Below are 25220 nucleotides of genomic sequence, written 5' to 3' on the forward strand. Positions count from 1 at the left end.
CCATTTAAATATTGTATAACTTTTTATAATATGAAGTGTGGTCATTGCGGGGCACCTTCAGTACATGTGCATTTTTACAGTGGATGAATGTTTATAATAAACTTTAATTGCAATTTATATGATTATTAAGGGTAAAATGCAATTCTGTATTGCAACAGTTCTTTTTGTAAATTATTCGTGATGGTAAAATATATTCGTCAATCATATTGCTAGTGTGCTATTTGACTTTCATGAATATAAATTCTATCTTTATATGATTTATAAAGTTTTAGGACGATATGATATTAACTTTGAGTAATTCAGAACCGCAATTTCTTTGATACTTAATGAACTAAAATAACCTCCCACAAGCAATTAGAGTAGAATTTAATGCGACATTGTAGAAACTGACCATTTGGTAGCGAAAGGGTTAATGGTAAAAATTTCCTTACAGAAGCAATTCTATACATTTATTCTATGATTACGGTAACATTTATCCTGCTTGTAATGCATGTCAGACAGAGGAAAGTCTGAGAGCTGAATCAAAAACTAGGCTTTTGAGATCGTTACAGGGTCTTGGAAAAACCTGGCTCAACTTACGAATCAATGCTCTTGTTGTTTGTTGTCTGTTTAGTAAGCTGACAGTATATCTCATCTCTAAGCTCTGGGTACTGGTGGCAAGCCTACAAGACACCCACAAGTAACTCCCTAGAGCTGGTGAACTTGCTCAGCGAAGGTTTCAGGCTAATGATAAATGAGTTTAAGGGGACTTCATTTTGAGAAGATTTATACGGTTTAAATCTGACGCGCGTAGATCATTGACTGATGAGTTGATAGCAGTTCAGGTAACAAAAGCAGAAAAACGTTTTTTATTTGCATAAACGAACAGCTGAGGACACTGAGTGTATGAGTTCGGTAGGGAGCAGCTACCGATATCCAGATAAGAACCGTATGAATGAATGCAACTTGTAGACTCGTTCATTAATCATCAGATTGTCTGCTGACAAATACTTCCTCTGCCCCTTCATCACTCATTGAGATAAAAATATGGCTGGTCTGACTCACCAATTATTTCAAAACATAGTATTCAGGACACAGTAATGAACAGTATTAGTTATAGTCTAGTAATCAAGGAGGATATAACTGATTAATATTCAAACTAAGATGAAACACAGTAGCTTGTCTGATCATATTTCAAGTTGGAAAGATATATTTTAAAATATCTTGGAACTTCACAAAATTAATCCACTAATCCTTTTTTATGTTTGATTATGTAAACGGCATTTAGAATGCCTTTCTAAAATTAGGTAACTATTTATTACCTGTGCAACGCCCCGGGCACTCGGCTAGTCTTTATACATAGGGCATGACTTTTTTAGGAAATGTGCTATCAAAAATCACAAAAGGAAATCAGATTACGAGATGACAGTAGAACTGATTAACATTGCACTGAAGAAATACGATTGGTTGAAAAGTAGTCTCGCTCTGGCAAAAGCAAACAGTCTTCAAGAATAAATGCCGCTGAATAGCACAACATTCATCTTTTGTTTAGATTGCCTCACTGAAATTGTTTTTCTACAATTATTATAGCTCTAGTAAATCATTTGAAAGATTGATTACCTACCGTGTTTCCTTCAGATTGCTAGATCATTAAGATTTCTGCAATATAATTAGTCATCGAGAAAACTTCATGAACATCAAATATATCGATATCAGACATGCTTACTTTAAGTATTTTGAAGACACAGTCAAGCTCTGTGATAGGCTCAGGCATCTCCATGTCACCCATAAACATGAGGATACTTTTGAAGCATTCCACAGCATCCTGAGACATGCGATCCTCTGGCAGCTTCAGTAGTGAATTCTCTATTGGCACCTGCAAACAATGTCTTCTATAAATAGCTGACAATAAGCTTTACAAGGAGCACCTGTAGGAGTTCCACTATGCAGGAGTTGATACAGTTTACAAAAAGATAATTGACAAATAGGTTTGTATTTGGAACTCCGCAATGACCAAAAGTATTCATTTGTGGTAACAAAAGCTATTTGACGATATGATTGCCTACAGTTTTTCAATGTGTTTTATACATGCAGTTAGCTGTGAGTTATAAAAAAAGATGATCCTTCTTAGGAGCCATATTGTGAACAGTTTGCGACTCCATGAAACTACAAACATACACTAAATGCCTGAGCTTGGTAAATAGTTGGTCTCATGCAACGCACCGCAGGCTCAGCTGTTTTAAATTGGTCAAAAGGTCATACAAATATGGCTATGATGCCAACTTGAAAATTACTTTATTGAGCATACTTTAACACCAAAGGCAGTTGCTATTCCGTTTAGAAAGCATACTATTTAATAGTTGTTGTCTACTCTCTGACATATACCAGTTTAGGATATCAAAATATCTTAAAAGATATACAAATGATAGATCATTAAAACATAAGTAGATAACCCCAATTAATGCATGTCTTTTTTTGATGATTACTAGTACATGTTAATAATACTCTCGAGACTCAAAATTAGTACCTTTTTTATTGTTAACACCTCTTCAGCCTGTGGTTATTATAATTCCATCATATAACTTGGAACAAAATTTTTTTTCTGGATTTCTGAAATAGACTACACGCCTCTCCAGTAACTATAGGAACTTTCACACCTGGCCTGAGATCTATATTATTTTGGATGCTCTATGTCTGTTCACTTTTTCTGTCAACCACTTTTTCTGTCACGGAAAACAGAGAACAGAGCTTGGCACAATGATTCTTAAGCATTGGAAAGCGGCCAATTAGCTCTGTTGGTTAGAGCGTCAGTCTACTAAGGTGAATGTCAAGAGTTAATGCCAAATTTTGGTTAACATTAGATCGTTGTTAGGTCATCAGTCTAATAAGGTTTAGGAGTTCGTGCCAAATTTTGGTTAACATTTTAGTCATTTCATTGATTGCATGCACAGAATCTTGTGATTGCAGTAAAGTTGGAAGATATAAGTTATACAATACACATACAATCAACTTTTTCCTTATATTGACTAACCTCGCAGGTACCAAATCTTCTTTTATCCATATGGTTGGTTAATTTTATAAACCTAGTATTTATATAATTCTCTTATAGATGCAATCAAACAAATGGCATATGCTACTGGTTGCCATCCCAATTGATGCTAAAAACTACCAAATTGATACAAAAGTCATGAAGGAAAGTATTGTGCGAGTGCAGATTTCTAAAGATGACTGATAAACCACTCCTGCCTTTTCATTAAATAATGAGCCACCCAACTGAGGGTAGATACTAAGCTTCTTTCTTGAAAAATGAACCATCCCACAGATAGTAAACAAGGCTCTAAATGTGAATTCAGGACAGCAAAGTCTTCGCGTGATGTTGTGACCACTGCAGACGCAGTGAATCATGTCATGTGACAAAATAGCCCGCAATGGGTTTACCACAAACTTCAAGCTTTCTTTTCTAATCCCTTACTATTGAGCTAGCAAGAACAGGTATAAAAAAACTGAGCAACCATTGTTAGCAATGAAAATTGTACCCATAGTAGGACCTACATGTAAAACCTGCTCACATCTTTCCTGCTCCTTGCCTTATCTAAATAAAGGAGAGAATGCTATTTATGTATTTTTCTAATGCCTATATAGATTTAACCTCTAGAAAACAAGACCATTAATGATTATGATATTAACGCTATTCTCCAGTGATAGAGTAGCCATCTAGAGGCATGCAGTGAAAAAAAGAGCTAGCTTTCAAGCTACATCATAACGATAAAATGCATGATACCATTGTAATAACAAAAGAGAGGTGACTCGTGCTTATGCACTCAACAGCATATGCTTAGTAATTCTTTTTAAACAAATGGTGAAAAGATATTAGATTTAGATGCAACTTAAAGTTTTAATGATTTTAAGCATTAACAACTACAAGTCATATGTAAACAGACATCACACATTTCATTGACTTAACGTAAAATGAGCAGTACCTACACAGCGTGTTTGAATATTAAATTGAGGGTGATATGCAAACAGTCATATACATGTTGGTACCTTAGTCCACTTGATGGCTTCCGCTTGTTCTCTCCATGACCAGCTCTCTCTTCTTTCTTTATTGTTTTCTATAAAAAAGTGTCCTTATCATTCACCCTCCATAGCAAATGGCACAAGTAATGCTCTCTCACAGGTAAGATCTTTCCGAACCTACATGATTGTCCATTTTTGGAGAGTGAAAATGATAGCGTAACGGATCATTAATACATCAAACTCAACACTTGGCAAGGTAAATCCATTGAGACGGATACAGTTGATGATGAGGTCATGCTATGCTGAAATGCCTTATGCAAGTAGATTATGTCATTGTTAGAATGACAGCAAAAAGGAAAAAGGCAGTAAAGAAAGCATTTATTAGAATTTTATATTAGCAGCTGTTGACAATGGAATAAACACAGCGGCAGTGATTTTTTCCAGGTTAACTCAGCTTGTGATAGTCAGTCTGATAAGCACGGTGTGTGCAATGGAGCGTGCTCGTAATAATAGATTGCTGGATGGCGTAACAGATGAACAGCTGTGGGCTAGTTGAAGCCAACATTAGTTTTGCTCTACTTTCGACAAGAAGTTCATATGCAGACTGTTGAATACGGAGCATAACGGGTTCAAAAACACCAAATAGATCAATTTTGGTTTTGTTTCAATATTATAATCTAGCTTAATTAATTTTTAATATTTCCAGATTCCCTGATAACTCATGCTGATGCTCGCCTAACGAGAAAAGCACTTTGTTGCCTTGCATTGATACAGCCTTAGTGCCTTCAATCTTAGAGGACCTACCAGCATCTCTGTGAAAGATTTTCTTCTTAATGCTACTCAATTTCAGGTGTTCGATCATCTTGATGCTATCCTGCAATCCCCTGCTGCCACTCTGTAAAGCTTCATATCTGTAGCAAGATCAGGTTTTAAGCTAATTTGTAACATTAATTCAAGTGGTTACAACAACATTCTAAACAGGTCGGAAGGTCAGAAAATGAAGCTGTTTCAGCATTCACAGAATGTTTTGTTCTCATTGTTTAAGCGCACACTACTTAGAGGAATATTTTGCCACATTGTGGAGGATCAACTTTTGAGATTTTCTTTATGAAATGAAACAAGATCTAAGACATAATTTCACTCATGATTAACTTCTAAACTAATCTAAACGTGAAGCAGTAAAATGCCACTGTATGAATGCAACTCTCTGGGATGTCTATTTAGGAATAAACAAAGCTACTATAAAATGTGGCTCAAACATCTTGCAGTTTTTCAATTCTTCAGAGAAGCCACAGTATTATATCTCATTCAAGTTAAACATTTTTAAAAGAAAATGTTCAAATGCTTTTGATGCAAACAAGTAGCAAATAGTTGGTCTAAAAGGACAACTACAAACAACATTGGCAATGTTAGCAATAGTAAATAAACAATAATCTTATAGTAATTTGCTACTTATTTTGCTGGTTTATTATATTCCAATGCAGCTCTAATATTAAAAGGTACAGATATATTTGCATGTAGGCCTACCTTGAGCAAACTGCTGACTCTAATATTTTTTATCTGTATCGCAACTCAAGAAGGAAGCTAAATATTTACAGCAAAAGTTGATCGGTTACCTATAATATCTTAGTGGTCATAAGTATAAAAAGAAATGGGACAAGTCAGAATTGCAGGTATGAAAGATTGGTAAAGATAATGATGCTCATCAAGCTGATATATTGACCAATGAGATTAAGCTTTCAAGGCTAGTTTCAGTCATCTTCTACTTTTACTAGTCATGAAAAACAGTAACAAGATGGTGTATTTATCGATTGCAGAAACTTAAAAATGACGAAAATTGTGCTTAACCATAAAATAATTGGCCAATCAAACACGAGTGGTGCAAAAATATTCCATGCAAACATAAACGCGCAAGCTTTTGCACTAAAACAATCGAAATTCTATACCAAACAGACCGCATCAATAAATCCACCAGCATCCCCATCGTGACCAAACATTGACCTATGCAGCCACATGTTTTGTTTACAACTAATAATATACAAGCTGAATCTCAGCTATCACTTTTTTTCGTTCATAAATCTTTGTAATTGTCATATGAGAAATAATTTGTATACTTGATTGGCTGAAATGAGTGATCTTCACAGGACAGATTACTATTTCCATAGTAATTTCTTCTATCTGAAATCAGCTTCATTTGAGATTCGGTTAAGAGGGCTCACAGATTCGTCGTTAATAAAAGGTGGCGTTTGAATTAATGTTAAATTGTCAGAAATGATAAAGTGCAGTATAAATGTCAAAGCCTTGTATTTTGTGTTACCATAGTAGCTGTTTTAAATGTGCCAACTTTCACGCAATCACAAAATTCTGTACACACAATTAATAAGATGACTAAAATGTTGGCCAATACAGGCTCAAACATATGACACTCATATTATTAGACAGACGCTCTAACCAACGCAGCTCGTCAGCCACATTATAATACCTTTCGAAGCACCAGAGTAATCTTTATTCTATGCGATTTGTAACAGAAAAAGCAAACAGACAGACAACAGCTAATAATAATAATATCGATGTTACAAAATCAGTTACTTTCTAATGAACTGTTTTCAGTAAAAATGATCAATTGCTAGTAGAGACACTTGGTAGTAGTAGCATGATGCTGTCCATTACAAACAGAAAGCACCTCCTGGTTGTTCATCATAACTATGGGCATCTACTCTCATAACATATGTATAAAATAGGCAAACAATGGTTGAAATTCGTTTTGTCAGCAAATTAACAAGAGAAACACTCAAAAGAAACGAGGACCGGAAAACTAAGCTGGTGTCAGATGTTGACCAGGTTATTCAGATAAGTAACATGAAGTGATCAGGTAGTAATCATGCACCAATTTGATGGGGCCAACTGTAATTATATATATTGTATATAAGAGTATAATAAGAGTATATCTTATTATACTATATATAATTATACAATTGTAATTATATATAGCTTAATTAGAGCATAGCATGCTCTGCTCACCGGTCAATGTTCTGACGGTAGTACATCATAGAGAACTCTAGCATCGAGAACTTCCCTGATGCAGATTGACTCGAGAATTCAGCAAGGTCCTGAAAAGGTAGAGAACTTAGGCAATAGTTGAATAAATAGGACAGAATCGTAAAAACTGCTCATGTTGTAAGATTTGAAGGTTTTTGGTCTCAACATGAATGAAAAGTTTAGCCTGTTGGAAACAAAATGAATCATGTGATCTCCCAGACATTCTGAGACATAGTTGAGTTATTTTTCATTTACAATAGATGACTTCACCTTAAATGCTTGGGGATCTAGTTTTATGTAAAAAATAACAATAAAATCATTTAATACAATAATTCTTACTGAATTACTGAATTAATGTTAAATTGAGCTACAAAAATAAAAAAGTTTTCTATGAGCAGGTATATATTTAGATGGATATTATAGTTATTATATGCTGTACAATGAGTCTATAGTAGAAGACACATGCAGAGAAGTAGCAAGAAACGGAGCGAAGCAAGAGAAGAAAATAAAGCTTTACTAACAAGACAATGAATATTCATAGCTTGTTAAACAAGCTCCCGATAGCTACAACCTCATCTCAGCTGGTCTTATTACTTGGTCGAGATGAGAATCAATAGAAGTGCTGAAGCAGATCATAGAAGATCAACAAAGAAAGAAATCTTTTAGCCAAACCCTATACAAAACAAACCACTTTAGAAATAAGCCAACTTTTGCCAAGCGATATTAGTGTATATATTATTTAAGCATAATTGTTATGCTTAGCAGAAAGTACAACATGCACCGATAATATATAAATGTATTACCTGTACACAATCAAAAAAATAACATTAAAATTATTAGCAGTTGGTACAAGTTTATTCATTTGATTCTCTCCCTTGATGATGTGTCTGAGGTCAAAATCTCAAATACTTTGCATAGATATACTTAGGGAATGAACAGTAGCCTGCCAAGATTGATGATATTCTAACATGTACTAAAGTACATGTAACTGTTTGGTTGAGAAAGCATTATGCCAAAGAGTGTTAGGAATTGTGACTAAGTTTTTTTTATCGTAAACAATAAAACAACAACAACAACAAAAACATTTGTATGGCCACAAGGTTCAGCTCGCAACTGCGCAGTTTGCCAACATATAATGGAACACAGTCTATGTGTACGCATCAGGAACTATGACTCAATTTTTGTGACTAATAACAAAACTTACAGAAGTTTTCGTTCAACGTTTTTGTGCTTTAGTAGCCAATAAAAAACTTATTTTCAATTTTTATACCTGACAAATGTAATTTTATTTACTTTACACGTGTCTATTTATAGGTAGTACACTAACAGTTGTCTTATATGTGTGGTTGTGAGACCTCTAAGAAACTTCTTTTACTGGCAAAGAAGTTGAAATGCTTTAGTGTTAAAAGCATGCAGCGAGCAGCAGATGACGTAGGAAGCCAAACCTTGGTATCGGAATTAGTACGCCTTCTCACCATAGGGCTCCCAAAGCTTGCAGTCCTTGAAACATGTTTTTTCCGTTGAAGGGTTCGCATACCTTCATCAGCATTGCCATTAAAGGACCCATATACCCAGCCTAAAAAGGATAATCAGATGTAGTGAATTATATCAGGGTTGGTTGCACATATGTGTAATAATACACAAACAGGTAGTACAAACCTAAAACCATAACTGTTTTGGTTAAAACATAACAACTGTAGTTATTATGGCAAGAAGCAATATTTCGATGCTCAATTTGTTCTTTGCAGGAGAGCTGTAGAAATATTGCTTCAAAATTTGTATAAAGTTAGAGCTGTAACATGCAAGCCTTAGTAAATTCCTAAAAAGAGAATAGAATGCGAACAGTGACCATAGAGTCAGGTATAAAATCACAACCGAAGTACTCAGTCGTGAAACAACTATTCTAGTTTTTATAAACTCCCTAGAAGAGCACAGACTCATTTATCAAAAACATTTGCCCTAGCAACGGTGCAGGCTATATGCTACTACACCTACAAACCAGTAAAAATTTCAATACGTTTCATAATTAAAGACACTAGGTTGAATACCAACATCTGTATTGTTTACCCATTAACAATGAATGATATGTTAAATAGACCCTATCATAAAGTTTTGGGAGATATTCACTTCATGATACAAAGCATTATTTATAATTGCTGATAAAGGCACTAGACTGTGCTGAGAAATGCACTGTGATGACTACAATAGTAAGGACAACAGAGGTCAATTAGTACAAGCTTCATTCAAATCTAGGTCATCACTGCAAAACCATAGCAGAACTGATAGAAAATTAACATGTGCAAATATCTGTTATACATAGCCTAAAAGTTAACCTTTGTTAAATTGTCAACGAAACGGTGAAGCATTATTGATCATGATTAACAGGTGAACAGCTTAGATTTAGGTAACAAGTGTTCAAATTCGTACACAAGTGCAATTGACTGAAACAGACTTTTACGGCTTCCCATTTCTGGCGAGCTAAACTAATTGACTAATCATAGAGCAATAAAAATATAAAAAAACCTACAATTTCACACATAAACCACAATCTATAGAAGAGGATTGAATAAAATTATTCAATTATTCTAATTTGACAACTGGATTATCAAAATGCAAATGTTTTTTAAACAGATTTGCTGCTTTCTGATAAGATAAACTGCAATGCTCTGTTATTTATATGCTGCAATACACGCTAGCCACACAATACACGCTAGCCACGCAATACACGCTAGCCATGCAATACACGCTAGCCATGCAATACACGCTAGCCATACAATACATGCTAGCCATGCAATACACGCTAGCCATGCAATACACGCTAGCCACGCAATACATGCCAGGTATGATTTGGGTAACACACGCTGTAATATATGCTAGTCACAAGTAGTTTTATATGCTGCAGAATACTTACTCCAATTACGATGTTGCGAGCAGCAAACACGCTGCAGCCTACAAGTTTCGAACTAAATAGAATGAATAAGGTTATAGCATTGCAAGTGTTATTGACTGATGATGTCTTATAAAATCAGCCGTTGTACTACTGTTTATATGTATGATACTCAACCTCCACGTGGTGGACCTCCTTGCCGCGGCTCTTGTGATTCACTTTGGGTTGCACTCCTCATATTTCGTTGATTGTGTCCTGCAATAAGTAGAGCATAGGAATGCTAAATTTGCTAAAATACACTTTTAATATCCAAAGATCTTATCACGGCAAAAAGGGTACTGAAGTCTATATCTATCAATGACAGTCTAACTTATACTCAGGGCATTCAAATATGATCTTTCCTTGGCGGCACTTTTTTAAAGTAAAAGCTTTGAAATTATTATTGACAATGGGATCACAATACTTATAAGCAGAAAACAATGAAAAATAGCCCTGCAACATACGATGAGGACTCACAAGCTATCCCATAATTCAGTTTGAAAGTTACCTTAGAGTTATTAACTTTTAACTTACCTTTTTTGTCATGAGTGGAAGTTTTTTACTATAACATTTGGAAATATTATCTCTATCTTCCTTGAATGGCCATATGAAATGTGCTGTCAGCAATAGTAGGGTAATCGTAAGCAAGTCCACTATGCAGTTACAACTAGCAACGTTTGCCACATTCAGCAGAGGTTGAAACTAGTTCAACCAATAATAACAGTAATAATAAATCAATCATCGTAGCTGTTACCATGGCAACTAAGTATCTCATGTAAAGCTGATCTAAGACAACTCACAGTGCTTACTTCTAATGTGAGACGTTGAGTTAGATTAATCATGCAGTTATGGGAAGATTTTTTTCTAAAGATTATCGGACATATAATGTAGAAGTTGAATTGTAAAAAATTAAGTGTTTAAGAGAAGCATTAGCAAAAGAAGTACTCTCTGATTAATCAATGTAGTTGCTATATAATTACTTTCTGGTACACATTTTATAATGTAAACAATATTGCAGTGTTGGGATGAGATAGTCAAACTGCTTTATAAAATCATAGAAACAGTAAACACTGATTGAGACATTGACTTTTATTATACGAGAAGTTTACACAAACATTTTTCATTTAAATATTGCCAACTTGGTTATCCTGCTTTCTATAGTACATAAATTTTACATATATGGAGTTATATGCTACCGAAATACAAATAGTCTTGAGAAAGCAACTCCAAGTATTAACCTTGAATCTTTTAATAGCCAACCAATTTAATAAAAATGGGAATAGTTGTGAAGAGCAACTAGTATGTACCATCAGTCAGTTTAAGGTCTTCTAACCGAAACTCAGTAGAAGTTCAAAAGTAATCAAAACAAATGGATGGAGAGAAGTTGAGAGCAGAAAGTTAGTAACCATTGAATAACTTGTTGTTTGCTGTTGTGATTTACAGCAAAATGGGGAAGAACAGAACGTACATATTGAATGTAATGTAGCCATACTCTTTTGAAAAAATACAAAATACTAATTAGAGCCATGATTGTTCATCTTGGAGGCTTAATGACATGCATAATTGCAGGAGAACAATGAGTTTGCAGGAAGAAAGGTCGTCGAGTTAAACATTGCTATATAATGACATCATCATTTTTAAGTTTCTAAAGAATTGCAATGTTTTAGTGATAGTGATAAACACAACATACATATAGGCTTTCAGAGAGCTTTAATTTGAAAAAATCTGCAAAAATAACTAACTAGGTTGGAAATAGATGTATATACATATTTTAGTAACACCAAAACACTTTTCATGTAATATTAATTGCTAGATAAAAAGTTCAATGAGAAGAGCTAGGTAGTTGGGGTGTCATAGAACACAAGCTTTTTAATCAGATATGCAGACAGACTTGAACTCTATATAACATATTGTTTCTTACGTTGTTCAACTTCTGGAAAAAAGAACTAGATATTTAATGTAGTGCAATTGTAGGCCAAGAACTATATTAGCAAAAGACATACAACTCAATGATTAGCTTTTTACGGTATCATTTTTTGTAAATGATTCATAAGTGTGGCTTTGATTGCAAAACCATTTTCTGTGTCATGTAAATTGTGGTATGATATCAGAAAAATTGAAAAAAGAAAAATTAAGATATTTAGTAATTTGTAATTTTATCGATATATTTTACCAGGTAGTTCTACCTTTTTACCCACAAATCGGTCAACAGAAAACTCAACACGTCTTATAATTCCGTTTTTTCCATGCAAGTTTTTACTAGCAGATCAGATGAAACCCAAGCCAACTGCAAACAGGCCTGCCAACCCAAGTGTGGGACAATGCGTGAGATTTGGTTTTGGGGCAATTGATGTATCAATGATAGTATATATAAAATTGTGGAAATTGGGGCAAAAATCTCACGCATTTTCATTTTTTCTTTGGGGTGATTGCGTGAGTCTCACGCCCAATGCGTAAGAGTTAGCAGGTATGACTGCAAAGGAAGTTTGAGCAAATTCGTGATCTACAGTTACTAAGTCGGTCGGCGAGTAAATTTTGTAGTTAGCTCTTATCAACCTTTAGCTACCTATAAGACACTTATTCCGATCTGGACACATAGTTGACATGCAGCGTGACAAACTTTATTGGGACTTCTAGCAATGTAACATAATGTATTTATTTGTTGCTGTCAATTAAGGCTGAGAAAATGAACTGAACATTATCGAAGCGACTACATGTGAACGTAGTGAAAATGTTGCATGGGTACTGATAAACATCTGTAAGTGAAAAGCTACAAATGAAACCAACGATAAAAGCAAGGACCTTGTGGTTGGGGGCACAGGTTATAGAGTGCTGGATTTACTCATTTAAGCTGAAGATAAGTGAAAAACAATAAATCATGTAATTAGAAAACTACATAAAAGTGTTAATCATTTCAAAATGACAAAATTAGCATACATTGTTAGAGCATGCGGAGAACCTTCAATGCTAGTTATACTAGAACCAAGTAACTATCATCCTAGCCAAAAAGGTTATCTACCAGTTGGATTGGACTAAATAGCCAAGTTTTCTAAGACGTCTCGGCAGGTAAACCTGGGTGAGATAACTCCGACCGAATACATCCAGGCACTGAATCTCTATTTTTTTGCCAGTCTCTAGCATAGCTTGTAGCTACAAAAGATAGACAACTTCGCACATTTACAAGCTAATATTGAAATCACAAAAACTGTCTTCCTAACTTTTTCACATTCTGCAAAACATTAAAATGTGTTTCAAGTGAGTGATAACAACTGCTGAAATCATTTTAGTATGTTTTTTTTTCAGAGCATTTAACCGCGACCAAGTTTTGTCAATTTTAATCTTAAAACATCCTGGTAGTCAGATCACCTCAAACATGAACAATCCCAAATGATAAGAAAATAAGGAATCTTTCTGATAAAATCTACTAAAGATTTGCGTAGGTTCATCTCTAACTCTTAGCCGAGGTTCTCTGATAGCTAAGTTCTAACTGTATACTTGTTTTAACTCTTTCGCTACCGTAAGCCGATATATTGGCTTTCGTGGTAATTCAAGTATACAGACCATAAGCCGATATATCGGCTTTTCAATATGGTTTAACTTTTCTTTTAATTACGAAGCTTATACAATAGCTAGACCAAACAACCTTGTCGCCAATCACTTGCTATCAATAGAAATTTTTTGGCTAAATATTTTCAACAATTCGCGGTGATATAAGTACCAACCGTAAAACGATATATCGATTTATAAATAGGGTTTCACTTTTCTTTTTATTACGAAGCCTACACATTAGCTAAGCCGATCAAAATTTGTCTCCAGCAAAACAACCTTGTTGCCAATCACGTGCATCTAAAAGAAAATTTTTTGGTTCAACGATTCCATTTCTAATTATTTTTCAAAACGGCAAAACCAGATCGCTATCGTCATGGCAAGGAAAAACACACCATGTTCGTTCAACGCAAATAAAACGTTGGATATTGTACGAGAGTAGAATTCACTTTGTACTTATCTTGTAGAAAATTTTGTTTTGAATAAGATGCATTTTACAGTAAAACGATATCTGTTTTTATTCTCGAGATATTGCTTAAATACCAGCAGTATATCAGCTTTTCGAAAAATTTGTTTTATTAATTCAAGCAAAATATTCATTCAGTAAGATTTTAATGCGGTAGTGAAAGAGTTAACCATATATCTACATTGCAACTGTATAGGTTTCTAACTATTATATCTTTTTCCATATCGTAATTCTTCGAAATCATGACCCAGACCACAACTCTCCAAGTAGATCTATCACCTAACACTCTTAAGGGGCGAAAGGGTGTGTTATCACTTGTTAATCTCTCGATGCTAAGCTGGCTGTTTTTCAGACAATGCAATCATTCTTGATTAATGAGATTTAACAGTACCTTCGCTGTTGGAGTTTTGAACATCTTTATTGAATTACCTAAGATTTCACTTAAATGCTATGAAAAAAAATATACCTCTTTGAGTTCACTACTCAGACCAGCCATATATTCTCTGTTCATGATATCTTGAACCTGTGCTCTATCAGAACTGCTCAGCTTTAAGGCTACACCATCAGGTAGCAGGAGCTCATTCACATCTGATGGAAGCACACCTAGCCACATTAGTGAAGGGAGAGCCAGATTCTGCACATCGTGAGCATGTGTCTGCAGATAAAACAATATAACAAGCATGTGTATGAATAAAGGAAGAGTAAGCAACTACAGCATATGGCAGTCTTTACCCTAGTCTTTTCAAACTGCCAGTTTTTGGAAAATGAAGGCTGAATGCACAATCAACAGTTTATATACATATGAGATTTATGTACAAAAAGTATGTTAGAATTTTGTATAGTTATTATAAATATGCACTTTTTTTAATAATATTGAGACCACATGTTAACCTTTATTTAAGAAAAACTATCATGACTAATGCTAAAAGCTAAACCTGCAGAATTACCTAGCAACATGTGCTAGTGTTCCATAGTGTTCTACATAATCTTAGATAAGAGTAGGATAAAATTAAGGCTGATTTTAATAACAATAAAATTATTATTAAAATAAATTTAAACTGATAGTAATTAATACGAGGGTGAAAATTGATAGCTATTTTGCAATGTTTATCTTATCAAGTTATATCTGAATGATGAACATGAGTGATGTCACTAGATGGGAGATTTTACCAATTGAAAGGCTCATCACATAAACGTATTAACATAATTATCTCTCATTACCAGTAGCCGATCTGGTTTACCAGCATCACCAAAGTTAGAGGAAATTCCTATGTTATGGTTCAACCTAGCTGTTATATGCATCAGCAGTAAAGACGTGCAGCTATTTTTATATTAGGGCTAGTACACTAATTGACTTAACAGTAAGGGTAGATAACTTCAACTACTCACTTAAACTTGCAGACAGCAATAGGTTTTCAACATTATTGAGAGACTAGTTATATTTTACCTAAAGAGAGAGAGAGAGCTAACCCCTCCCTCAACATGCAGTTTATCCCATGGTGCAGTGGCAAATTGTCCCAATAAACCATATACAACATGCACCCTCCCTGCCTAAGATACAAACTTCCTCAGACCAAGAAGCCAGTAATAATCCCAACTATGCAGATAGAATAAGAAGCAGAATTTAATTAGAGGTTTTTTGCAATAGACTAGTACTACACTGCTGTTCCGATGGCTGTCTTATTAGCAAGGCTGTAGATATACTGAAACACTAATAAAGTGGTTTGACTCAAACAATACTCAGAATCTAATTGATGCTATTTAATTTGTGTAAAGACCTGGCTACACGCACACACTGATGAAATGCATCGCCGATGGGTTGTGTACATATTTGCTGTGGCAACACGCTGAAATGCCACTAATAGATGCATATATATGACCAATATATTGACCAATAAAAATTAGCCACAGTAAGGTGAAGGTGATGACATCTTTGCTGGATGTTCAGCACAGTTATTGAAGTATTGTCAGGGTATTTGTATTGTAACATGGATCATCAATGATTTGTGATAACAAAAGCATTTGTGCAGCTATTTACATACATTGCTACATTTTGTTAAAAAAAACCACCACGCTTTAGCGATGAAAACAATCCAAGTACTAAATATTTCAAGTTATGACATAGATTAAACTATAGAAAAATGATTTTAACACATTTACCAACCATACATACTATGCATAATTAGTCAATCGTGATAAACAGTTATAATTTTTACCAGTAGATTTCCTATATACGTTACAAGTGAGAATATCTTTATCCATGTAGAAATAGCTGTTTGTGTGAAGCCCTGTCGTCATCATCTTTCAAAGGCTAATCTTGGACGCAATTATCATGTGTTAAAAATGAATAAAATTGAATTAAGATCATCATAACCAACTATTTTAGCCAATCAAAGATGCATTTATTTTATTTTTATTGCTGTAGGCAAATGTGTTCATTTTGAAAAAAAACGCATAAACAATATGCTGCCAATTTGTCATCAACGCATTGGTTATGCAAAATGCTCATTTCGTGGTTGTATGGAGCAAGCCTTAAATATGGGAAAGTGGATAAGGCTACAAAAACTGCTATAGCAAAGAAAAAAAATAAGAACACTACCTCTCATCGTTCCATTTGTTTTTAATAAAAGTATAATGTCCAGCAATATCCTTGATCTATTGATTCACTGACTATGCAAGCAGTTCTTATTCAATTTTGTATGCAACATTCCTTTCTCCAATTGTTTGGTTTATTGATAGTTATTGAAAATAATCACCCAATAATTGAGCAATTGTTTTTCATGCATTACCAGTTCATACAATAGGTAGACACCAAACTTATTCACATCATTCAAATCTGCTACTACCTGTGCCAAGACAGAATAAAAGCTTTACATACATAATCATATTCTCCGTTCTCCTCTACCTCTAATACCTTTTTACATTAGATCCACAATAACCAGATTCCCATTCGGATATGATGGCCAAGAAATAGATTTGCTTATAACGTCAATGGTTCTTGTTTCGTCGGCATTGAGACATGTGAGATATTGTCCAATGACATACACTATCAATGTTAAGCCTGACTGGAGTGTATTGCAAGTACATGTATGTTTCAAGTCACATGAACATTTATATAATGGCTTGCATAGGATTTGGCTAACTGATGGAATGTGTTAGACTTCTATTGATAGCATTGACAAGTTGTCAATAATGACACAAATCCCTTTAACAAGCATTTATACACTTCTTGTAAAACATTAATATTAGTATAAAAGTTATAGCAGCTAAAAGCTATAGCATTTGATTAGAAATCTTGCCAAACTTTTTACTCTGTGCTCCAACTTCCCTACTGGAGTTTGGTGGCCTAAAAGATGTCACAAATAGGTTTACCAGAGATCCAAATTTGTATGTAAGGTAAATGCTGGCTCCGTGTGGATCAGCATCTACTAGCGCAAAGAAGGGCAGGTGGGCATATTTGTCTTTTAGCATCCGCAGCAGCTGACGAGTTATTAGGTCAGGATAGCCTTTCGCCTGCAGAGCAAGATGTCTTGTGAAGTATACCGCAGATGTTTTTGCCAACACACAACCACCTACATAATCACACGGTTTATATATTTGTTACCATAATAATTTATTATTCATGACATTTTTGTGGCAGTAGTGGTGAATGTGAGATGATTTGCTTGCAATGAAAAACAGTTGACCGTCATTAGTCCCACATAATTAATTTTTGTGTAAAAATATGCCAAATGATTTATGGAAATATATCACTTGTCAAGCTAACAAAGTTTTAAAAAGTTTCTGTTCAAAAAGGCTACCTAGCAATTAGCTTGTTGTGAACAAAACTGTTAGCAAACAAACGATATAACGCTCGGCTCTTGAAATGCACAGGGTACGCTACAATCACTGATATCACCGTTCTGCTAATGGGGCAGAGTAGTACATTAACAAAATCCTTTATGTTTAGGAATATTTAAAATCACATTGTTTCAGCTGCCTTGTAAATCTTGGAGGGAGATGGATGTACTTCTGCTCTGGGATGTATGTGAAACGTCAACAGACTACTACATTCTGAGTAAATCAAAAAGCATAGCTTAACTCACTGTAATGATGATGCATGGCCCAAGCTCATTGAAGACTTTCTCTTCCAACAGGTGCTGGAACGTAGCATCCTTTTCAACAATGAGCACAAATCTCGCATCAGATCGAACCAGCTGAATCTTGTGAATCAGAGAAGGCAGTAGCACACCCTGAAAGATAAAAGTTTAATCTCGAAAACTGTACCTCATCCGAATATAGTAAGTATGAAAATAATTCAACAGTACAACCGTGACAAGATGACCTAACTTAATGTCATCAAATAGCTCCCGTTCACTAAAAGTATTTCCAACAAAAAGAATCTGGCTTGACTGGTATCGACAGAAACTTGACAGGCACAAAAATAGTTTAATTGAGGAAAGCTTGAACTGGCCGAGTAGAATCAGTTTGAAAGCGTTACACATTCCAACAGGTATTTACTGTGCATATCACATTATCTGGACTAATTTTATCAAAATTACTAGCGGAATGCCCGCTGTTGCAAGGCTATTAAAATCAGCTTATAAACAATGAGAGGTAAATAATGTACAGTACTTGCCTACCACTTTCCATTAGCCTGTCACATCACCTAATGTATGTAAGCTTACTAATAGGAGCTAACTACTTGCTCTCACGGGAGAGCAAGCGTAAAACTACTTTGCGCCGTAACGGAGAGCGGTAGAGTATTTTCACTCACATAGTGACATATACCGCCTAAAGAATCAATCAATCTCGCTTAGCATTTGCCTCACAAACGGGAGGTTCCAATATCAAAACTTCTGTGATATGGATTTTTTATTTCAATATTTTAATAGCTATAACAGGACAAACTGAACTATACACAAATACACAGACTTTGAGATTTCTATATATAGATTTATTGAAACATAGGTGAATGAGATGGGAACCCCTTGTAATTGGCCTCTTATTTTGAGGCGCATGCAACCACAAAAAACATTAGAAAAACTGGGTGACGGAGTGAACACCCTAGAAGTCATTTTAATAGTTTATAATGACTTAGGTTTGACATGACATCAAGGTCCCAAGGTGCTGTCAATCAGGTTCAAGCAATATGATGCTATGGACATTGAATAAAACTAAAAATTGAAAGGTTCGATAATTCTTTTATAAAAGGGGGTCTAACAAGAGAGTTGTATGATTTCTAAAAAGAAACAAATTTTTTAATTTTGTAACAAATTCTCATTAAAATTTAAATTTGCTTCCCTTGGCTTGCCATTTGCTCAATGCTCAGCAATCCCACATTTTTTTGCAATTTTAAAAAGTTAGTAATTATGACTAAAATTGAAATATAGGACAGTTTTAAATTTGATAGATTAGTCAACAATAGGAGTTTTTACATTTTTGTATTCATAATATCTAAATAAGTGCTTGTTGATACGAGCATATCATTGTGGCCATTAAACTAGTCCCTGAAGGACACACCCTTCTCATTATGCGTAATTCTTAACATAGTTAAAAGATTAGAAACTATTCTGATACGCTCATGATCAATAATTTTTTCTGGATAGTTTAGTATATAACGAATGCTATCCTGGAAATGAGGTTATTTTTATACATGTACGCTGCTCAACTATGTGCAACAATGAAATCTACATGCAAGCCCAATCTACTGGCAAAAGTAGCTTATAAAACTTTAAGTGTGTCACTAAAATATTTAAAGACAGCAGTTTCTAGGATTTGCTAATTTGTAACTGCTAAAAATTCGATACAACCACACTTTCAACAATAGCAGCAGTTACATTATGTGACTCCTTGGTTACAAACAGGTATCAAACAACAGGTAATTAAAAAGCACCCACACATTGATTACTATATAAATTGAACTAATAATAGATCACCACTGATAATATGGTTGAATAGGATAGAAATCTGCACAAGAATTAGATAATTATTAGGATTTGCACCTCGTGAGGTATTAGTGCATTACCAAAGCACACCTTAGCTCCAATAATGTTTGACTCATTTAAATTGCTACATCAATGGAAAAAGCGCATTTCTATAATTTTTGTGAGTAATGCTCTTGCAGCGGTAGAACTATATGCAACTAAACAATGGTCTTATAATTTTACTGTACAACCATGATAACCTCAAGCAGCACTCGCATTTATTCTGCAAAACAAGCGAATTTTCCTACTTACATTTGTGGTATTTGAGCAGTCAACCAGCTTATTATCAGCGTCTAGAAAAGTCAGGTCTCCGGATATAACTCCTTTTGAAGTGGCTACCTAAACAGATATCATTGCAGTATTATGTCTCAGAGGAAGATTTCAGGTATATATCAGAGGCAAACCCAAAAAGTAGCACATAAATAAGTTAGCCTTTAGAAGATATAGCCATCATTTGTGTGTAGTTGAATAACAAAAGTATTAGCTCATACCCTCCCTTTCACTTGAAAATGTATAAGATACATGCAAACAAATGCTAAACAACAGTGCTTGGGTTAGCAGATTTACATGTAAGCCTTGCTTCAAGTACCTGCCTCACAGCGTACTTGGCAGTATGAGCAGACAACTCCAAATAGCTCTGGGCAGGCAAGCTTTACAATTGCTAGAGGAGGTAAAGTGGTTATGTGCATTAGAGTTGCAAAAGAATTACCAAAAAATTAAGTTTAGAACTGTCCATCAGTAGCATTTCTGTTTGAATTTTACATCAATTTAAAACTTAGCTAATAATTGTAGTGTATACTTATCGATGCAAAGTAGCATGAATTTATGTGATCTGACATCAAACTCTGGTTGGTAACAAATATAAATATAACATAATTAGTTACCTTGTAACATAGTAACTAAATTCTGGCCAGCCAAGCACAAAACAAAGCAAACCAATTAAATGTGAGCTACTTTTATAGCCAAACTTTTGTTGGTCCAAAAACTGACAAGCAAATAAAACTCAAACAAAAATGCTGCTTGCCAACAGACACGAATGTTACATGGCCTGTTTGAAGATCAGACAAATTGATCTAAGTCACCGCGTGTGCCATGCCTGGCAAAAAATATCTGGAATGCTTGCGATGCGAGCCACCATCTGGTTCACCCCTTTATGGACACACCAGTTGTGTGAAACGTTTCATGTGAAACAATTCGTATGCAGCACTTCTTTTTAATTCATAATTAAGCAAGTTTTGCTGACAACTGGGTGTTGCTTCAGTAAATAAGCCCTATTAAAAGACAAAATTTCCGGTAGCTAAAGAAAATAGTAGAAATAGTGACATTACACTACTTCTCTTTCACATACTAAGGAATATCGACAATCAATGCCCAGAAATTTCAACGAGAAAAGCACTATATAACTCATAGCACTGATTTAAATTTATGTCTATGAATGTTCTACTAGTGGATTGGGGAGGCACCTACTAGTTGACATTTCTTCAGGGGTGTCCTGTAACAATGGTACTTGACAGTGATCTTATCAGCCTGTACAATGACAGCAAACTATGCACACCATGGCCTCATCAACTCTTGCCATATCTGTGGCCTCACCAACTTGCCTCAGAAGTCTCATCTCATGCTCTGAGACAATGTCTATTACCTCACTAACTGCGCAATTTCTGCAGCTCCTACACCACATTATAGCCCTCACCAACTTGTACCCTACCCGTTCGGTGTCGATGACTTTAGTCTCCTAAATTGTGTGTAATTCTAATTGCAACCATTCACCAGGTCTCAAAAACTGCTAATTGTCTTGGAAAGTAACCGCTACAAGAATTTAGGACTGCTGGAAATGTTCATGACGCTGTATCATTCACTTTGTTGCCATTCATCTAAATAATTAATATGGAAGATGTTGACCAATGACAGTCCTAAACAAATAGCACAATGGTGACCTAGAAAGGACATTTAAAGAGGTAGCACAACAGTTCAACGCACCACATGGAGTTGCCAGCGTGGCACAGCTAACATGGAAGAGATTGTGTCTATCAGCTGATCTAAATATCTCTGATTGCCATACTCTTCTGGCTCCTGATAGTAAAGGTCCCTATCAGAAGAACAGCATAACACCAATAAATATTATGGGAGAAATAGACAAGAAGCGTAGAAAGGAAGTTATGACAGATCACCTAAAGCTTTAATGAACAGAGTACTGAATGTGTAAAAATTGTATGAAGCGGTATCTTGAAATTTTATTCGCAAACAGCAATTTTAAAAGCAATCATTGATTTACAAACTTACTGAAAATTTCACAACAATCTTTTTAAGTTACACAGAAGCAAATTTAGACAAATCTATAGCTATATATAAATTTTTTTTTTTAAATGTGGACCTGTGTGTAATTCTGGCTATAGCGCACGCTGATTATTTTACCAATGCAGCCATGCGTTAAGATGCTCCAATTAAGAAATATTTTTCGTAATATCCAATTACTATAGCTGGGGTCAAGGCTAATTTTTCTCACGCGGACAATTATGCTCTCTCTGTGGGAAGAGCCTCGCCATTATCTCTCTGTTCGGTCAGCCAAAAACAATATGATATCTCATTTTACATTTGTACCGGAATTGAGAGGTACCAGTATGATCGTATTCACAGTTTAGAACTTTAGATGGATAGCTTCTGGTGGAACAGTAACCTTTTTTATACACACACACACACACACTTCTATGCAAGAATTGTTATTATCAATTCTACATATTCAGGATTATCATTTTGTTCTCTCAGTTCGTACTAATTGTACCATTACCGAATCATCTTTTATTGTAATCACAGCAAAAAAGACTTAATTTAGCTATTACTTGCTAAGTATTTCACCTTTACATCTAAACCTTCTTATAGTCGTTTTATTTTTTCTAACTTATTAGACCTGCTCAAAACATTTTCCTCATGACATGAAGTTTAAAAGTTGTTTGACAAAGTTTGAAAACATTTAGTTGTTTTTATTTTCTCTCTCAATTTATTTAAATTACACAAAACACTTTTTTCATGATATGTAGTTTGAAAGTTAGAATGGTAAATGTTATTATATGTTAAATACAAATCAATTTTCTGTCCAAAGACTTTTTTATTACCCGGGCAACGCCGGGTAGCACAGCTAGTGTCTTCATAATTGCAAGATGACTAAGAACATCATCCATACCTCAGCCAGAAACATGGCATGCGTACTTACATGTATATGTGGTGGCTCAAAACCAAACACAACTGAGCAAACATATATGGAAACTCAAAGAAAAAACACTTAATGTAGGATATAGAATGGAAAATAATAAAATATTCAAATCATAATTTATTTAATTGTACTAAAAGATGCAATCTATATATGCACAAAAATTGATAACTTTCAAACTGGAGTTGTGTTCTCTGTAAATAAACAAATCGATAAAATCTCAGCGCAGGCATTTACGGCATAACCCGTGGGGTCACGGCAAGTAAAAATGAATGACTACACAAGCACATCAAACTATCATACCATAATATCTCAGTCTCTTTCCAGCGCCTGATGACTGCACACGCAAGAAAGAAAATGTAGAATCGTGGCATGAATCAATTTTTGTGAAATTCACTTTATTGATTCTATTTATAACTATTGAGAATCACGAGACGAACTAGTCAACCAACCTTTTAGTACAATACTGGTTCTTGATGAGCAGTGAGTGGATTGCAGCCATGACTTTCATCACCAACCCTGCACAGAAACATTTACTAATGTAGCTTAAGCAGCCTGGTTCATATGTCATTTAACATCAGAGCACAAGGGACTAGAAAAAACCCACAAGGATCCTGCATCATTTGTGAAGGGTATGAAGGGTAGGGCACTTTACCCTAGGCTGTGAAATATATGTGTAGTATTAATCATTCGATGGTTAGTACATTTAATCATTAATGAATACAATCAATAAATTCATCAATTAACAATAATCATCAACAACTCAATGACCAAAGTTCCTCTCGAATACACAAACACACGCTAAAACAGTACTTATCATATTTATTGCTAGTCAAACTCACTTGGGGTGATCTACCTAACACAGCTCGATAGAATTGGTTTGGCATCTGCGCGTTCAAAATTCAAGCTAGCTTTCATGAAAGATGTGAGTCTTTCAATACTTAAGAAAATCTTTGGTGCTTCAGAAACTCTTCCAAAATCATGACTTCAAGGCTGTAATTTTTGAACAAAAATGCGCAGCACTAGCTGAAAAATTATATTTCACTGCATAGATAATATATATATCTGTATGCTTTTGCCCGGAATAGAGGATCTAAAAGCAAGCGACATGGGTAGACGTATGAAAAGAATACAAACCTACCAAATTTAACAACACTTCTGCTGTTGCTCATCCTCATTCTAGATTTTCGACTGCTTGTCCGATGAAACCTACAACAATAAAATTCCGTAACAGTTAAAAAGCTCCATATATGGATGCATGAATCCCAAAATTACTAGTCAGCTAAAAGAGACGCATAAGGCTTATTCTCTTGCTCTAAACATGAAAGTTTAGTGCTCGAAACAGTACAGTTGAGAGTTGCACAGGAAGACATCAGTTTTTAACCAACAACTACTATGTGATTGCAAAAACCAGTTATATAACATTAAAAATAATTACAAAAAAGAGCTCTCATTTTAGAACAATGATCAATAAAAAATCTTTGTAGAAGTTATCCTCGTCTAGCACTCGGAGTAGTACATTTGAGAGTTGCGTAGGAAAATATGTTTTTATCCAAAAACTACTGTGATTGCAAAAACCTGTCACACAACATTAAAAATAATTACAAAAAGAAAGGACAGCTCATATTTTTCGAACAATGATCAATAACAAATCTAAGTAGAAGTTTTCTCTGTCAGAGTACTCGTATTCATTACATTTTGTCATCTGAAACTTTTTTAGAGAGCCTTGAAAAACAAACTCAACAAACTTTTCCTATGTACATATTAGATAATTTTATTATTACTTATTACGGCTATAGTTTACGAGGTTAAAATTTAATGCTTAGCTTTTGCAAATAGGTGTTAAGGGCTGGATTTTTGACCAGTTAGTTACAGCACACATTATCCTAATGCGTCAGTCTAAAGGGATAAGGTTTTGGTTTGCAATAATACCTACCCTGGAAAACTAAAACTTAGAGTTAGTAGCTTATATCTTGGAATCAAGGTAATTTTCCTGCTATACCTAGTTCTTTGAGTGAATGAATGTAACAATAATCCTTCAGAAAAAGGTTGCATCCTGCACTGATCAGATCT

The 25220-nt window shown here is 34.8% G+C and overlaps 2 protein-coding genes across 4 annotated transcripts in view; both read right to left on the bottom strand.

Annotated features, from left to right (window-relative positions):
- LOC137393243 (unconventional myosin-XV-like) overlaps window positions 1-10631 on the bottom strand; it is a 42475-nt gene extending 31844 nt beyond the window's left edge. For 2 of the 3 annotated variants that reach the window (XM_068079700.1, XM_068079701.1), the window contains exons 1-8: window positions 10496-10631; window positions 10100-10177; window positions 8481-8611; window positions 7018-7106; window positions 4801-4907; window positions 4024-4091; window positions 1706-1855; window positions 580-662 (exon numbers count right to left, since the gene is read on the bottom strand). In XM_068079700.1, coding sequence (XP_067935801.1) covers window positions 580-662; window positions 1706-1855; window positions 4024-4091; window positions 4801-4907; window positions 7018-7106; window positions 8481-8611; window positions 10100-10160 — 689 coding nt within the window. In that variant the 5' untranslated portion in view covers window positions 10161-10177; window positions 10496-10631. The remainder of the gene's footprint in view (window positions 1-579; window positions 663-1705; window positions 1856-4023; window positions 4092-4800; window positions 4908-7017; window positions 7107-8480; window positions 8612-10099; window positions 10178-10495) is intronic. The other variant, XM_068079702.1, reaches the window with a different exon arrangement.
- Window positions 10632-12627: 1996 nt separating this feature from the next.
- LOC137394797 (meiotic recombination protein SPO11-like) lies at window positions 12628-24416 on the bottom strand. The gene is made up of 8 exons (XM_068081565.1): window positions 24289-24416; window positions 23600-23666; window positions 21920-22028; window positions 20192-20278; window positions 18059-18205; window positions 17346-17486; window positions 14440-14628; window positions 12628-13111 (listed from the first exon to the last, which is right to left on the bottom strand). Exons 1-8 carry the CDS (start codon window positions 24323-24325, stop codon window positions 12977-12979), a joined length of 912 nt encoding a protein of 303 aa, XP_067937666.1. The 5' UTR covers window positions 24326-24416; the 3' UTR covers window positions 12628-12976.
- Window positions 24417-25220: the final 804 nt, after the last annotated feature.

This window comes from Watersipora subatra, chromosome 4 (genome assembly GCF_963576615.1).
Source record: "Watersipora subatra chromosome 4, tzWatSuba1.1, whole genome shotgun sequence".
NCBI lineage: Eukaryota > Metazoa > Bryozoa > Gymnolaemata > Cheilostomatida > Watersiporidae > Watersipora > Watersipora subatra.